This window comes from Scleropages formosus, chromosome 12 (genome assembly GCF_900964775.1).
Source record: "Scleropages formosus chromosome 12, fSclFor1.1, whole genome shotgun sequence".
NCBI lineage: Eukaryota > Metazoa > Chordata > Actinopteri > Osteoglossiformes > Osteoglossidae > Scleropages > Scleropages formosus.
This window is the reverse complement of record NC_041817.1, coordinates 7,666,547-7,682,537: the sequence shown is the minus strand read 5'-3', so window position 1 is coordinate 7,682,537 and position 15,991 is coordinate 7,666,547. Positions and strand designations below refer to the sequence as shown.

General features: G+C 44.7%; 1 protein-coding gene across 1 annotated transcript; it reads right to left on the bottom strand.

Moving 5' to 3' along the window:
• Positions 1–288: 288 nt before the first annotated feature.
• On the bottom strand, positions 289–15,170 carry vps37ba (VPS37B subunit of ESCRT-I a). The gene is made up of 4 exons (XM_018762450.2): positions 14,983–15,170; positions 8,594–8,765; positions 4,624–4,706; positions 289–3,672 (listed from the first exon to the last, which is right to left on the bottom strand). The coding sequence occupies exons 1-4, from the start codon at positions 15,085–15,087 to the stop codon at positions 3,202–3,204; spliced, it is 831 nt and encodes a 276-aa protein (XP_018617966.1). The 5' UTR covers positions 15,088–15,170; the 3' UTR covers positions 289–3,201.
• Positions 15,171–15,991: the final 821 nt, after the last annotated feature.

The window sequence follows — 15,991 nt, the reverse complement described above, 5'->3', positions numbered from 1 at the left end:
CTGCACAACAGGTCGTCTAATAGCACTTTATCATCGATTCTTTCCTTTCCGCCTCTTTATGTCAAGTGGAACATTTCCTTCTGTTTTGGAGCAAATGACTGAAAGGCCCAAGGAGATTAACAAGTCAATCACATACAGCTTGATGCTTAGCTTCGAAATGAGGGGAAACAAAAGGACAGACATTTTCTGAGACTCCCCCCTCCCACCTTCATTAAACAAACAGACAGAATGGAAAAAAAAAAAAATCTGATTTATTAATCTTGAAAATAGACAACTTGAAATCTCCAGCACTACAATCTTCATTAGTTGTACAGCACTATTACAATAACAATCAACATATCACATAGGAGCGTACCAGATTAATTTACATTACAAAACAGTTGTTTTTGAGGGCAAATATTTTCATCCAAGCTCTTTATTTGCAGAGCACTGAAGGTTATTTCCCCTAAATATCTACAGCAGACATTTCATGACTCATTTCTCAGAGTAAATTATAGTAAAAACATACAAGGATGATAATAGCCACACTTGAACCATGCTGGTTTCAGTCAAGTAGTTTGGCAAACATTGAAATGAGGTTTCGTTCTTCAAAAAAATGGCTTTCTTTTCTGTCCACACTTAAGTAAAACCCAGCCTTTGCCTTGAACGCTTATAGTTAAATTTCCTATCTGTGTTGTACATAGACAGTGTTGCAGAGCATTCACCGTGCATAGCATAATGCAACAGCATCCGACCTTATGATTGACCACAAGGATCCGGTGACCCCAAGAGAACGGTCAAGCCGGGGTATGTCAGTATGCCCCTTGTGTGGAAATCAGCAGACCCAGACCCTGATGAGCATATTCAGTCTCAGTAGCACCGGTTGTGAGAGTGGATTCCTGACTGATGCACTGACGGACTGGCTGGCAGGCAGAGCCATACTGTTCTGCTCCACAAACTCCCCGCTGTGGGTCAGAACAGAGCAGCTGGGGCACTGCCAGCATCGCAGTCACAGTGCTATGGTAAGTCAGCCCCTGCTGATGTAGGGGGGCTGCCAAGACCCAGAGTGAGGGAGACTGGTATAAGCTGATAAGAAAGCACCTCTGGCCAACTCCAATCTTTAGTTGAAACCACCTGCAACAACAGGGAACAGATGGCCCATCTCTGTCAACCTGCTCCATGTAGGCACAGTGTCAATGCAACCAAACATCAGTCTGGGGGAGAAACATGAAAGCCAGTTACAGTGGTAGTGGAATCCTGTTTAGTGATGCCACTTGTTTAAATGTCTCATCAAGGTTTAACTTACCACACCTTTTGATTAGGAGCAAAGAAACAGACGTAGCTATAAAGATGCATAGCAGCTTGGGGAAACACCACTGTACCGTTTTCTCAAGGCAGGACGTAAGCTCTGAGAGAAGAGTCATGCTGCGGAATCACGTTTGAGCCCACAGAAATTGTCAAATACATATCTTTAGAAAAATAAGTAATTTATCAAGCATTATTTGAAAATTCTATGTTGAGAGGTATGACAATAAACAGCATTTTTGAAGTACAGAATGTCCCAACTGAAAATGGAGAAAATCTCATAAAGGCCTTTGGCCTTGTGTATGTGGTCAGTGCGACAGAGAAATTCAGAGATGTAAAGCTCAGTGCAAGATGTGCATTGGGTCTCACACTTTGACTGGCGCTACATACCAAGGACCAGCAGTCCTATAATCAAAGGTGATCCACTAAATCATAGTACTAAACAGAAAATAATTTTCACAGGAAGAAGGTTGTGCAAAATATTTGAGAAAGGAAGTGAAATTGTCTAAGATGTTTATTCCCAAGATTCCAGATCTGTTTAGCAGTTCTGAAATTTAGAAGTCTATAAACATACATGAATGTTTAAAATGTTGCTTCAAACATTCCTAAAATAATAAATAGCAAAGGCAAAATGTCGATAGGTAGTTAAAACCTGCATTGCCTGCTCAGTGTCACTGCAGCGCGACAGTTATCGGCAAATCATGCCCTCACACATCTCAGTCCTGGAGTGTATAGTTGAACCGAGTCTCCCCCGCAGCCCACTGCGGTCAGTTGGCAAATATCAGAGCCCAAGACCCCCCACAGGTACAGCGGTTGTTTCCCCTGGGACATGCCGAGTGGTCCCGCTGCAGCTTTGCAGACAACCCCACCAGGAAGAGTGCAAATACACACCGAAACACACACAAAGGAGCACAAGTACACAGAGCACCTCTCTCTCGTCGTCTCCACCGGAGCCCCAGCAGGGACCAGGGCTTAGAGCCGTGGACCACAGGACATGCTCTTCATTGACAGGAGTAACTGCTGTTTGCTGTGCGTCCCTGAAGCAGCTTTACTAGTTAAGACAGCGGGCAGGAAGGAGAATCTCAGATGCAGTTTTCCATACGTTGAGAAATGCCCTTCGGCATCTCCAGAGTGAGTAATTTGGCATAATACGGACTTCTATTATGCATACAAATAACAAGCTACTTCTCTCGTGGATCCCAAGTAACTCTGCCATTGAAACCTTCATATTTATAATCCAGTTTTCAACTGATTTAAAGTGTTCAAAGTTCTATATTTCTTTATCACGTTAAAAAATACTCAAAGAACAAAAACAGTTCAGTAAAATAAAAGTATCTTTGGCTGCAGGCTTGTATGACTAACTTTGTGATCAAAAATATTTAAACTCCTAAAAATGAATTCTGTAACTCACCACAGCAGGCCTGTGGTGATGTTTGCATATTTTAGCCACGGGCTCTGCGACGCTCTACAACTATTTGTGGCCTCGTGTGCTTAGACCAATGCAAACTTTTTCCATCACAAAATCGGAACATTTACGGTAAAAAATACAATTTTAAATTCTTCTCTATCCACGCAGCACAGACACCAAAACTGGGGGGAAAAAAAAATAAATAAATCACATTTTCAAAGTTTCAATGTCCCATACCAAAGTAGGAATATGTATAAACACCCTGTTGATAAAGCATTGTTTTTTTCTTTGTTGTTAAAATAGAATAATGGGAAAAGTAATCTGGCTAGAAAGGAAAACTCTGATCAAGCCCCTTCCCCTTGATAGGATTAGAAGGAAATGCAAACCAAGGAGTTATAGTTTTGCTGTAGCCAAGGCTGGGGTACCCAGGCGAACACAGGACAAGACCTCCTCGAGGAGACGTGCTTCCGCCACCACACATGCTGTCTTTTCACAGGCCTGCAGCTGCCTCACTGCAGGATAAAGCCCGGCTGTAAAGCTGGGCGAGGGGGTGGGCCCTGCGGCAGTGCTGGGGGGTACTGGGGCACAAACGGCACTGAGGGTGATGGGAAGCTTGGGGTGGAACCAAGCTGCGGGTAGCTCACCCTGGGAGGAATCGAGGGGTAAGGTGTGCCTGAGTAGGCATCTGATGCTGGCTGGGAGGCACCCAACTGTGTAGGCTGGAGAGTGGGGGCTTTCCTGAGCTGAGGCACAGGGGAGCTGCCGCTGTTCGGGAGGAAGGAGGCGGAAGCAGCTGGATCCTGGGGGTGGGTGGCAAGGGCTGCGAGCTGTGCTTGGGTCAGCCGGTGGCCCTTGAGCACCACCTCATGCAGCTTGTCGATCTTCACCCGCCTCAGGTGGGCCAGTTTCCTCCTGCTGTGGTACTCGTCAACAAAGGTGTCCAAGGATACGTTGCCCTCCAGAAAGGAGTCTGCCATGTTCTGTTCAAGAAAAGAAAGGAAGAGACAATAACATTTCAAAATGGTGGGTGGTGTGGTGGCACACCTAAGAGAGTTGCTGTCTCACAGCGCCTGGGCTGGATAAGAGAACAGGGGTTCGATCCCTGCTCAGTCTGTGTGGAGTTTGCACGTTTCTCCCGGATGCTCTGGTTTTTTCTCCACAGTCCAAAGACATTTAGGATGTTCAGGTGGATTTGTGCTTCTAAAAGTCAACCATAGTGTGTGAGTGACAGAGAGAGTGTGTTCCACTGAAGTATGGATGAGTGACCCATTGTAAGTAGTGTATCTAGCAGTGTAAGTCACCTTGATGAATAAGGTGTGTGGGCTGATAACGCTACAGAGAGTTCATTTGAAATCACTTTGGAGAAAAGAGTCTGATAAATGTAAGCACAGAACTCTTGTGTTCTTTATTACAAACACAGTTTGCACACAACCACCAATATCCATATGCAAAAATTGGTCCTGTATTTACATTAGATGCCATCACGTGTGAGGAACCTGGTAAGCACCATGAGAAAGAAAGTACAAGGCTTGAACAGCTGTGAGAAAACATTTCCTGGAGGGAGAGATGGTTGGCGGAGAATTGCACATGGCCTTACGGAAGTAGACCTTTGCACACAAGCGCCAGCTTGCGAAATAATGGTGCGGGGGATGTATCTCCAGATTGCAAGGCGCCACACCGGTACTGAATTAAGCCTGTGATGCCGAAATGGGCTTGAAAGGCTCCTCCAGCTCACGCCTGACGAAGCCGTCAGCCCCAGCACGACCCACGCAGACGTGTGGATGGTGCAGTCTCACTAACTAGTGACTCACACACTCCCGCGTGGTGTTCCCCACGCATTGCGAGGTTCAGCTGGAGGCTGTGGGTGGGATGTAACCTTATTTTGATCCGGTTCTGGAAGCCAGGCAGCTCAATGGGAGCTAAATGTTTACCTCAGTTTCCTCTTCAATCTTGGCTCCTTCTGTTTGCAGCAGAGCAAGCAGGGTGTCCAGCGAGTTGATACCAGAATGGTAGTCTGCAAACCAACAACAGGGACCAGAAGCGGAGAGAGAAAGACATATTATACATTATAATAAAGTATTAGATGAACTCTGGGTATTCAAGTCAGCAGACAGCTGTCACACACACAGATCCCATGATGTCTGACCTAGGAAAGCCATGTTTCCCCTCATGCCCTCTCAGTGACCTACCTGGGTCACTCCGGACATGTTACATTAACCCCATGTGCCACCAGCCTGAAATCAAGATCCTGCCGTCAGTTCCATATGCAGTGAAGCAGAAAGCCTGCGCTGGGTTCTCTGGGTTACTAGAGAACCCTGCCAAGAGATAAATGGGCAAGTCCTGCTTCCCAAGACGGTGCTGCTTATACACAAGTTATACCCCAGGGCTATTCCTGAGAAGTGCTTTTCTACATACAAACATACAGGCAATGCCTCTGCCAATGCGAGTCAACAAGAATAATATTCTCTCAGTAAAAGGCAATGGTGTCACTACTTTTTCAAGTTTTTACTTCTTTATATTCTCTGATGTGGTCTCCATAGCAATGGCTGTTGAATGCGAAAGAGAAGCAGATGCTGAAGGCGGGCTGGGGTGTCCAAGCACCAGCTGGTCCCGAGTACAACAGGTGCCTGACTCTGTGTGGGCTTGCAAATAGCTCTCGGCCTTCAGGCTTTTAGCCCCTTTCAGCACAGAGGATCCACATGAGCCTGGGTGTAACTCAAGCATGAAGGGTGGGAGTAGGGGAGGAGGAGACACATCCAGCGAGACACACACTCCCTGGACACTGCAGTGGAGAGCCTGAGCAGTATTACAGGCATAACATATAAATGACCAACAGATCGGATCGACTGCTTCAGGATCTGTCCAGAGCCAGCAAAGAGTTTGGCCTTCCCCTGTCGTCAGCCCTGGTAAAGCTGTGCTACCCACAGTGCACATATTTAGAACATAAAACTCCAAGATTTATTACTACAACAGAGACAGCCTGCTTTCATTTTACATCTTCTTGGAAGATAAAACAAAGAGGCACCACTATGGACACACTTAAGGGAGTATAAGCAAATAATTCATATTAGGAGCAGATGTGTACGGTAGAACGGGGAATGTTCTGAGAGCTCCCCGATCCCACCACATCTCTCATCAGAATGACTGTGTTTCTCTATTCTACTGCAGACAAGTCCCTTGTCTGCGCTGCTTTCAACTCAATAATGAACCAAAAAAAGGAGGAGAAGGAGGCCATTTTGCCATGTGCCCCTCCAGGCGAACGTTCCCCAGTTCTGCACAAAGCCCGCCTCCCCCATGGAACTGGATGAAGAGTTCGATTTAACCAGCTTTCCCAGGGCATGACAAAGGGCAGCCCCCAGCTGGCCCGGGGCCCAGAGCACACAGGGCGAACACGACACCCAGCGCACCAACCAACCCGCTGATAGGAGACACTCGAAGCAGGAAGACGACAGCAAAGTACTCGACACAGTATAATCAACGTTTTCGTTTTATCGGCTTGCTTCTTTAAGGTACTCATCACATCAAAACTCAAGCTCTTGTTTTTTAAACAAACAAGGTTAGCTATCAGGAACGGGACAGAGATAAGAGCGCTGACTGCTCTGAAAGGAACAGCAGGCTCTGCATTGCAGTGTGACTATGTCTTTGGGAACAGAGACTGCGTGACAGTTTGAGGGAATGGGCTGCGTGTAGGCTGCCGCCGTCCCAGCTGGAAGCCTCGCGCCGGCCTCGCTCGTGAATCACTGTGTTGAGACACCTCCGTGTTGGTGGGTTTATCGCCCACCAAACCAGGTTGGCAGCGTGACGGATCGTGGGTGACAGCGCGGAGCTGAGCTACATGCTGGCCGCAGAAAGTCTCAGTCTGGCTGAGTTCCTGCACCCTCTTTGTTTTCAGCCCGCAACTTCTCTTGGTACAAAGGAACGCTGTTGGCCCCGCAGAACAAAAACGTGGGGCGGGGGTGCCTTCGCCTGCCACACTGCAGGCCTTTCACCAAGCAATGGTTGCCATGGCGGGGGATTTCGCGTCGTGGGTTGGGTGTCGCGAGAAGTGGAGATGACTCAGCCAACAAAGCTCTCTTTGCCAGCAGACGGGCGTCTCAGTAGGGTCACACCAGAGGCGTCTCTCCTTACTGAACTCCACCAACCATATTGCATACCAAAATCCACCCAAGGAAAGTCTGCCTGGGAGAATCTGGGTTACCCACAATGCATACACATAGCCCTGCTCTTCATCTTCATATCAACAGTAGGCCAATGGTTTTATTAGCTGCTCTGGGGGAACAAAACATGAAAAGCTACAGTCATGAACAGGCTGAAGGGAGTTATAGCAGACAGTTCCTCTATAAGCAGATGTGTGGGGGTCTCCTTAACAAATCGAAGTAGATGAAAGGGGTGAAACACTCAGACAGGAGGGCCATTTTAAAAAATACTGGATGCATTTTTCAGGACTGTTAGGCTGTTTCTGTAACTATGGAGACTAAAGAGGCAATTATTAACTGGTGGAGCTACCTGACAAGCAGATGGACCGAATTCCGATGTAATTGGCACTGACTAATGCATTATCATTAAGGTAAAAACAAAGAAAACAACAGCCTCATTCTGTGTGACGAACAATCAAACTGGACTAGCCAGTTGCCCACAAAGCTGTGCACTGCTCTTTTTGCACTTTTTTCAACAGTGCCACTGTGGCAGGATCAGAGTTCCTAGAGAGATCTGCTAGCTCTCTGTTTACAGCCAGTTGCCTGGTTACACCTGCGTCACACCAGCTGACATCACACCTTTTCTTGACTTACTGTATACCAGGCTTTGGGTGTGGCAGTGGAACAGGAGAGCACACAAACACAGTAGTGACACAGTGCATACAGCAGAAGGAAGCACCTGACCCAGCTGTGGTAGAATTTCTCTAGATCTGCCAGCTGACCTATCCTCACTCAAAGTACTGAAGATGGGAAAAGGGCCAATGGAATACTGGGAAAAGGCAGGGTGAGAACTGGCTAAACAGGTCATGCCACTAAGGATCATCTTTGCCACTTACACACACACCAATGTGCTGTTCCAAGAACAACATAGTCCTGTGTTGGTTATGACTGTAAAATGATCAGGAGTAGTCAAATGTAACTAAAAATGTGAAACCACAATATACACTTAACTACTTACACTGACATTTATTCATTTAGCTGATGTTTTTCTCCAAGCGACTTACAATGTTAAGCTGCTTACAATTATTTTTCCATTTATACAGCTGGGTAATTTTACTGGAGCAACTTAGGGTAAGTACCTTGCTCAAGGGTACTACAGCTGGAGGTGAGACTCAAACCTGCTACCTTTGCATCAAAAGACAGCAGTTCTAACCACTATGCTACCAGCTGCCCTCTACCTTGGGACAACACTAGATCATTCACTGCTACTCACTGACTAGTCAACAAGGAAAATAAATTCATAGTGAAGCAGCAGAGTGGTGCGGTTAGTAGCACTGCTGCCTTGCAGCGCCTGGACGGTCTGACGGAGTGTAGGGTCGATCCCCGTTCAGTACGTTTCAGTTTACATATTCTCCGTATGATCGCATGGGTTTCCTCCAGCTGCTCTGGTTTCTTCTCTCAGGCCAGAGACATGTATTTCAGTTGGACTGGTCACTTTAATCTATAAGTAGTTGGTGAAAGTACGTGGCTACCTTGTAATGGACTGCTGTCCTGTCTGAGGTGTACCATGACTTGCCCAGTGCCATGTGCTTCTGGGACAGACTCCTTAACATTGCCAGCCTGCCATAGGATAAGCAGTTATCAACACTGCATGAGTGACTGAGTGTTAAGTCAGGTTCTACATCATAAAAATAAAGAACAAAACTACAAATACACATGAAATTGCACTTCATGTATCCTTAGATAAAGAGGTTAAAGATGAGACCTAAAGTGGACTTGCGAAGCTGGAAGGCCTCAAAGAGGTCTTGCAGATGCTGGTAACGCTTTGTGAGCTCATTCTTCTGGGAGTCCAGTCTGGGTTGGAGGAGGAGGTTCTGCTCTGCCAGGCTCCTGTTGCTGGCCAGGGTCATCTGTTTGGTTTGTTGCACCTTCTGCACCTGAAACACAAACATCATGGAATTACTGTACATGAACAACACATCAATAGGAAGGAAATGTTCAAAAAAGTAAAAAGGAATGGTAACCTGTGTATTGTTCATCGAATCAGACACTTAAGAAGTTTGTTGTAAAAGAAAGGGTGTATCATACAAGGGTTTCATCAGACTTAACACCAAGACGACTTTAAAACTGTGAAGGGAGGGTGGTCTGAATATGCCCTCCCAGTGAAACCCAGTCTATAATACATGCTGATGGCTGTGCTTTCTTCCAAGAGTAAGGGACTCAAATAAGCTTCAGTGGAACATCGCTGTTATTTTATCAGAGAGAGGCACTCGCTGCTTTCATTATCTCTTCCTCGCCATTTTTTTTCAAGAGTTATTGAGGGAACTTCCTGATAACAGCTAAAATGGTTCCTGCTGATTACTGGCTTCCCTCAAAAGTCAAGTCATATAATGGTTTAGTTGGAGTATAAAAGAGAGAAGTGTACTGGGTCAGTCCTGGCTTGGTGCATTGTTGCAGTGGAGTTTTGTCAGCATAAACCAGCTGGGCAGAGACATGCCAAAGTACCCACTCACAGCTGACAAAGCTTTGGTGAGCAGGTTTGGTGGTCTGAGCCCATCACCCTCGGTTTTTTAAATTAGGATACCAGTACATTTATTCATTTAGCTGACGGTCTCCTCCAAAACAATTATTTACCCATTTATACAGCTGGGGAATTTTACCAGAGCAATTTATGGCACCATGCTCCAGGGTACTACAGCTAGAGGTAGGATTTGAACCTGTGACCTTTGGGTCCAAATGCAGCCGCTCTAACTGCCAGGCTACCAGCTGGCCCTGTACTGAGCACTATTTTAAAAAGCAGAAGCCTAAAGTAGAACCAAAATAGCCAAGCAATGAACCACTGCCAAAATGTCCAGATTTCCCTCTGCTTCTCAGTTCAAAGAGGATGTTGTACAAGGGCCTTATTGCAGAGAGGAAACCTCACAGCTCCTTGCAGTGTCCCCTGAGGAGCCAGTGGTGGATCTGCATGTGACAAGACCTTCTCATGAAGCTCACAGGGAACAATGTCATGCCAAGACCACTGTCTTATCCTCCACAATCATCTTTTCCTCTTCACTACCCCATGACTGAGACAGGCTTCAAAAAACTAGAAGAGGTGTTGAGAATTTAGATAATGTAGACTTATAACATGAACAAATCTCAGACGGTGACCTGCTCTTTAACTTTTATAAAAGGCAGCAGAATAAATGGCTGAAATAAATTATCGCTTACATATGAGCATTGGGGGGGGGGTGGCATGGCAGGTTCAGCCGGTGCCCGCTGTGTGGTAAGTCTGGGGCTCGAGCCCTGCTTGGGGTGCCCTGCGACGGATTGGCATCCCATTCTGGGTGTGTCCCCTCCCCCCCTCAGCCTTGCGCCCTGTGTTGTCAGGGAAGGCTCCGGTTCGCCTCGTGACAAGCGGTTGTTGACGATGGATGGTTGGATGGATGGATATGAGCATTTGAGGACATATGCTGAGGGCACAAGCTCAACAAACCTGACACTGAAGCTCTGAGTATGTATTTGCATCTGACCTTGCTTTTAGAAAACAAAAGACAGATTGGTGAAGTAAATCATTTCAATCAGTTTCGTCAATTCTGTAGAACTGAAAATCTAGGCCACTGAAACTCAAATCCTTCATTCAAGAGCTTCTATAAAAGCGCCTTCCATTCTATTCTTAGTCAGCCCCAGTGTCTAGTAAACAGTTGCAATTTGTTACACAGATAGAGGAAGACAGAGGCGGAGTACCCCTGACCTCCTCACACTGTATGAACAGTAACACTGAGTTTTCGTTAAAGTTCAAGTGGTTTTTATTATCATTCCTCTATATAGCTTGTGTAGCTTTAAAGCATCACATGGATCAAATGATCTGCCTCAGAGTTCATGTAACAATTAATATTTTACTGTGTATGCAATATAAATCTGCCGGGAGTCTTCATACTCAGTGTTCTAGAATGGGATGAAACTTTTTTTCATCTCACTTTGCCATTATGCCTTCCAGCTTACAAACTGCTAAAACAAAGTTCCTCAATATTGAACCGAAGTTTATCCGTTTGATTTCCTTATGTGGAAGTGGACATGCCAATAAAAATACAAAAGTAAGTGACAGTACTAACAAAGTAAAACTTGTATAGGGTTAAACGCTGGTGAAGAGAAAGTGGGGTGAAAGGAGCAAACTGGACTGAGTAGTAACAACATCAGCTCAACGATTGAATACATCCAAGGTGTCTCTCTTTGAAGGGTCACTACTGTAAGACAGAATGACACACAAGTAGCGTAAACCAGTTTAAGAGCTGCAGCCACAGGTAACACAAAGGAGATTAACGCAAAGAAACGGAAGACAATGTGCTCATGCATACAATAGTGAATCAGGACTGCTAAAGTCCCTGGAAGGATCTTGCCATCAGTCCCTTATGAAAAAAAACTTTTAAATAAAAGGAGATTTAGAAAGTATGAATAATCAGCCATGTTTAGTTGAGTAAAAGGACTTTGCTACCTTATAGCCTTATACAGTGTCCACACCCTAATAAATCATATTGCTGAAAGATGTCCAGCTGTGTAAGCATGATATAAAGTAAAACATATTAACTATGAAAGCTGCTGGGCAACATGCAACTACTGGTGCCCCACAGCTTCTGGACTATGGCTTCGGACACGAGTTTGAATCCAACTCGGTCTCCATGGAGTCTACATGTTCTTCCCACGTTTGTACGCGTTTTCTCCCATGGCCCAAAGACCCGCGTTTCAGACGAATTGGTCAATTTTAATTGCCATTTGTGCGTATTTGTGAGTAGCTGAGTGTGCCAACTGCCCTGCAACAGACTAGGTCAAGTATACTCTGCTTCATGTCCTATGCCTCTAGGATAGGCTATTCAATCCTGCATTGCACAAGTGGTTATTGATAATGGTTTCACAAGTTGCATTATTCCTTACACTAACTCATAGAGAAAAGGGCAAGGAAATGAAACATCCTGACACAACAGGGTTTGTTTTCCCCCTATATGTTATATAAAAGAGATTGACCATAAACAGAAGTATTTACATATCCTGTCCTTCTCCACTGCTGTCCAGACCTCTGGAAAAGGACTCACTGAGACAGGTGTAACTCACAAGCTGTAAAAAGCAGAGATAGTTTCAGTTTCCATTAAAATAATGTGGATCCTCGGGCTCGGTCACAGTGGTAGTCAATAATGAGTCCACCGAATACTCCTACTGCATCTTCTGTCTACGCTTCTTGATGGTGTCTTTGAGTTGTAGATGCTAGTGGTCCAGACACAAACTGGAGGCAGCTTTACAAAATCAAATTACAGGTTAATAAATCAAAGAACATACAAAAATGTCAACCTTCAAGAGACAACCTTTCCTCTAAAAACCATTTCCTCATTGTAATCATTGTAAGATAATTCTGAGCATGTAACCATCTTTTAATTATCAACCTTGTGCTGACACTCTCCACATCTTTTAGGTCTGTAATATGCTACCCCAGCAAACAAACCGTTCCAGTAGACGTCATACACGACACGTAACTTTCCAACGTACTGATGAGTCGCTGCTGAAGGCCAGAGTCCTGTGCTCAGTCCAGTGCTCCGCAGTGACTCAGACAGGCTTGCTGAGCCACACCAAACTGCCCACACTCCTACTGCCAGTGATCAATGCTTCTCAAATAAACTGCGACAAACCTTTGACCTTAGCCAAATACTGATGTAGGCCAATATTGCTCATCATACAAAACTAAAGGGAATAAATTGAATGAAGATCGTTTTATCTCAGCATGAACATTACTTTTACATTTATTTATCTGCAGAGGGTTTCTCCAAAGTGACATACAATTTAGAGTAAACAAAAGTGAATTTTACTAACAGAACGACACCTTTCCAAAAATGCACTGTATATGTAAATATATTTTGCTGTTCATAAAAAGAGAAGGGTACTAACAGTCACAATCAAACACCAAGGTTACGCTGAGTTTGGTAGTCTTTGTTAGCTTTATTCAAATAGTAATATTTCAAGATTTCTTTTTACTAAAATGGTTTCAATTACATATGTTCTCTGTATCTTAAAAATAAAATCATAGAGTATGGACTGGCTCACATTCAAAGAAGCTGATATACTACTCCTATGTTTGAAATGTCAAACATATTTAATCATGGGAAGGAGCAACTTTTATTGTAAACCAGACCACAAATGACCAGACAAATGTGGCTGCAAGCAGCAACTGTGGGACCAAGGAAAAACTAGCTAAAATACTGGAGAGATACACTCTGCACTGGTATTTCAGTTCATCAGGAAGTACACTGTGGGAACAAAATAATATTTATTCATATAGCAAGACATTATGAACACGGGTGCAAATAAGACTTGCGCAAAACCACAAATGTACAGCATAACAACTCCAAAGGAAAGAAACTAATGTGAAAACTAATTTCTTGTTGAAGGGTTTTTTATGACTACCGGATTACTGAAAAAAAAAATACTTTTAATCAAACATACATTTCATAAAATGACTTTCAAAACAAATAACCTGCCTGCAACATAACTGGTTTAAAACAAAAGTGTCATCACTTCACATGATCTCTGCAGAAGATCCTGAACGTTGTTATTTTAAGAGAAAGTGGAGTTTGGCAATGGCTGATGACTGTTGTGTTAGTAGGCAAAAACACTGGATGATAAAACACATTCAGTGGCGTTCACACTTCACTGAACGGACTGAAAAAAGGCACGAAAGGCGGCAGGTCAACGGTTTTTTTTCACCTGAAAGGGGCAACATTAGTGACATTCCCTAGCTCCTCATTTTACAAATGATCAAGTTATGACATTTCACAGACATGATTAATTTGTACAATTATTTTTCCATAATTTGCTAATTTTCTGAAATGTCTGTCTTTCATGGGGGCACGGTGGCGCAGTGGGTTGGACTGGGTCCTGCTCTCCAGTGGGTCTGGGGTTCGAGTCCCGCTTGGGGTGCCTTGCGGCAGACGGGCGTCCCGTCCTGGGTGTGTCCCCCCTGTCCGGCCTTACGCCCTGTGTTGCCGGGTAGGCTCCGGTTCCCCGCGACCCCGTATGGGATAAGCGGTTCCGAAAATTGTGTGTGTGTGTGTGTATGTGTGTGTCTGTCTTTCGTGTGCAAACTGAACCCAAGTTCTGCCGTCGAGCCGACAACAAGAAAGTGCACCAAACAGCACTGTTGCAGTGCCTCCTTAGTTCAACTCTTCAACAGTGTTCACAGCTCACACGTGGTGTTCCGTCAGTGCTACTGATTCTAATGCGAATGTAAGAAGAGGTGTACCATTACTGCTGAGAGCAAAGTGGAGAGAATGAAGAAAGAAGAAACCGGAGCGATGATGATGATGAATGTTACACGAGCTTATGGGAAGAATCGGTTAACAACTGCATCCCTCGACTCTAAGTGCGTCTCTGTATAGACAGTGTGTCCCCGTACATGTCCCTGTATAGACAACGTGTCCCTCTACTGTGTGTCCCTGTACAGACAGCAGTGTGTTTTTGTTATGACACCATGGCATGTCCCTATCACATAGTGTGCAGGCAGACCATAATGACACAGTGTGTCTGTCCACTCCAGGTCTACCTCTTCAGTCACAATAAGAGCTTCACAATTTAAGTCTTAGTTAATCAACCCCAAACTGACTTCATTCATTATATATGTATATAAATAAGTGATTCCAATCACAGATTGAACACGGGAGCGGTTTCGGCAGGTCTGTCAGACTAACCATTCTGTCAACATATGGCAGGACAAGACACACGGTTAGTTAGTCTGCTCTCATGTGTTGTATTGCTACTGTTTTAGCGTATAAATATTATAATATAACCAGATATCCTCACAACAAACTGTTTCCTTGACAACATTGATTGAATCCATTGATTTACACAACACAATTGACTGAGTGAGACCGAAAGAACTGAAAACTTTGACATTCTCGATTCTAATTCTTGGCTACTACTACCCACCACCGCGAATGAAAGCATTAACACTGACTTTCAGAGGGCAACCTGGCTCCACTAGACTCCTGGCGACTGGGCAGCGGGAGAAAAGCCGGAGCGCAGGCCCGACCGCACCGGTACCGCGCACCGGCGGCGGGTACCGCACGTCTCTCTCGTCTCCCCCCTTCCTTCCCTCCATCGCAAAACCGCGCTTCAAGTCGCAACAACACTCACCTCCTCCATGTCTTGGACAATTTTGTCGAGCTTGTCGTCGTCCTCCAGCAAGTTGTTTAACTGCGTCAAGGAGTACGAGCTGAATTTGTCCCCGAAGTCCGACATGTCTGTATGAGCCGCTGGAGAGAGTCGCCCGCCCCTCCGGACGAAGCACAGCACTGGAACGGACAGACAGCTCGCGCTCCCAAACCGGAAGTCCCGCGCGCTCCGCGTCCGCGGGCGTCAGACCACGGCGGAGAGAACCCGACGTCACAGACTCTCGCGTACAGTGTGATAAACGGAGCGATACAGAGACAGAAGCAGAGGAGCGCGCGCACACAAACGCGCCTCTGCGTCAGTCAGCCGTTGTATACCTGGCGTCCTGTCTGATGTGCTATGCTCACATATTCCAAATAGTCTCTTCTTGTCATTTTTAAGTACTGAAAATTACTTAACATTTATTTAGTTTACAGTTGTCCCGCATAATCTCTTCTCCTTATTGTAGAGCGCTTTGAGCAGTTACCTTTACACAGGTGCTACGCTAAAATAAAGACTATTATTAGTCCGTTACTTAAGGAGGCAATTCCGTTCATAATTCATAATATATTATATAATGTAATACAATATGTGGATTGTTATCACCCCTAAGGCTCATAACCCCTCCTGTTCAGACAGTATAATTTGTAATAAATTAACAATAAATGAAATGAAAAAGTAATTTGGAATGATACAGCTTTTAAGGAAGATTAAGTGTTTTATCACTTCAGATTTTAAACGTAAAGCTCATTTGCCTTTTCAGCTTTTTTAAAAAACCTTTTTTTGTGTTTTTCGTGTTCTTAACTGTGAATTCTCACAGTATGACTGTTGTGCGAGGGAAGCCTGTATTATAATGCTGTTTTGTTATTCTGGTAACTTTAATCTCAAATATGATTTTATTTAAATATGTATTTTTTTTTAAATAAGAAAAAGAGACTATTTGAATAAAGTAATATGATGCACTATGTCATTTCAAATAACTGTGGACTAACCA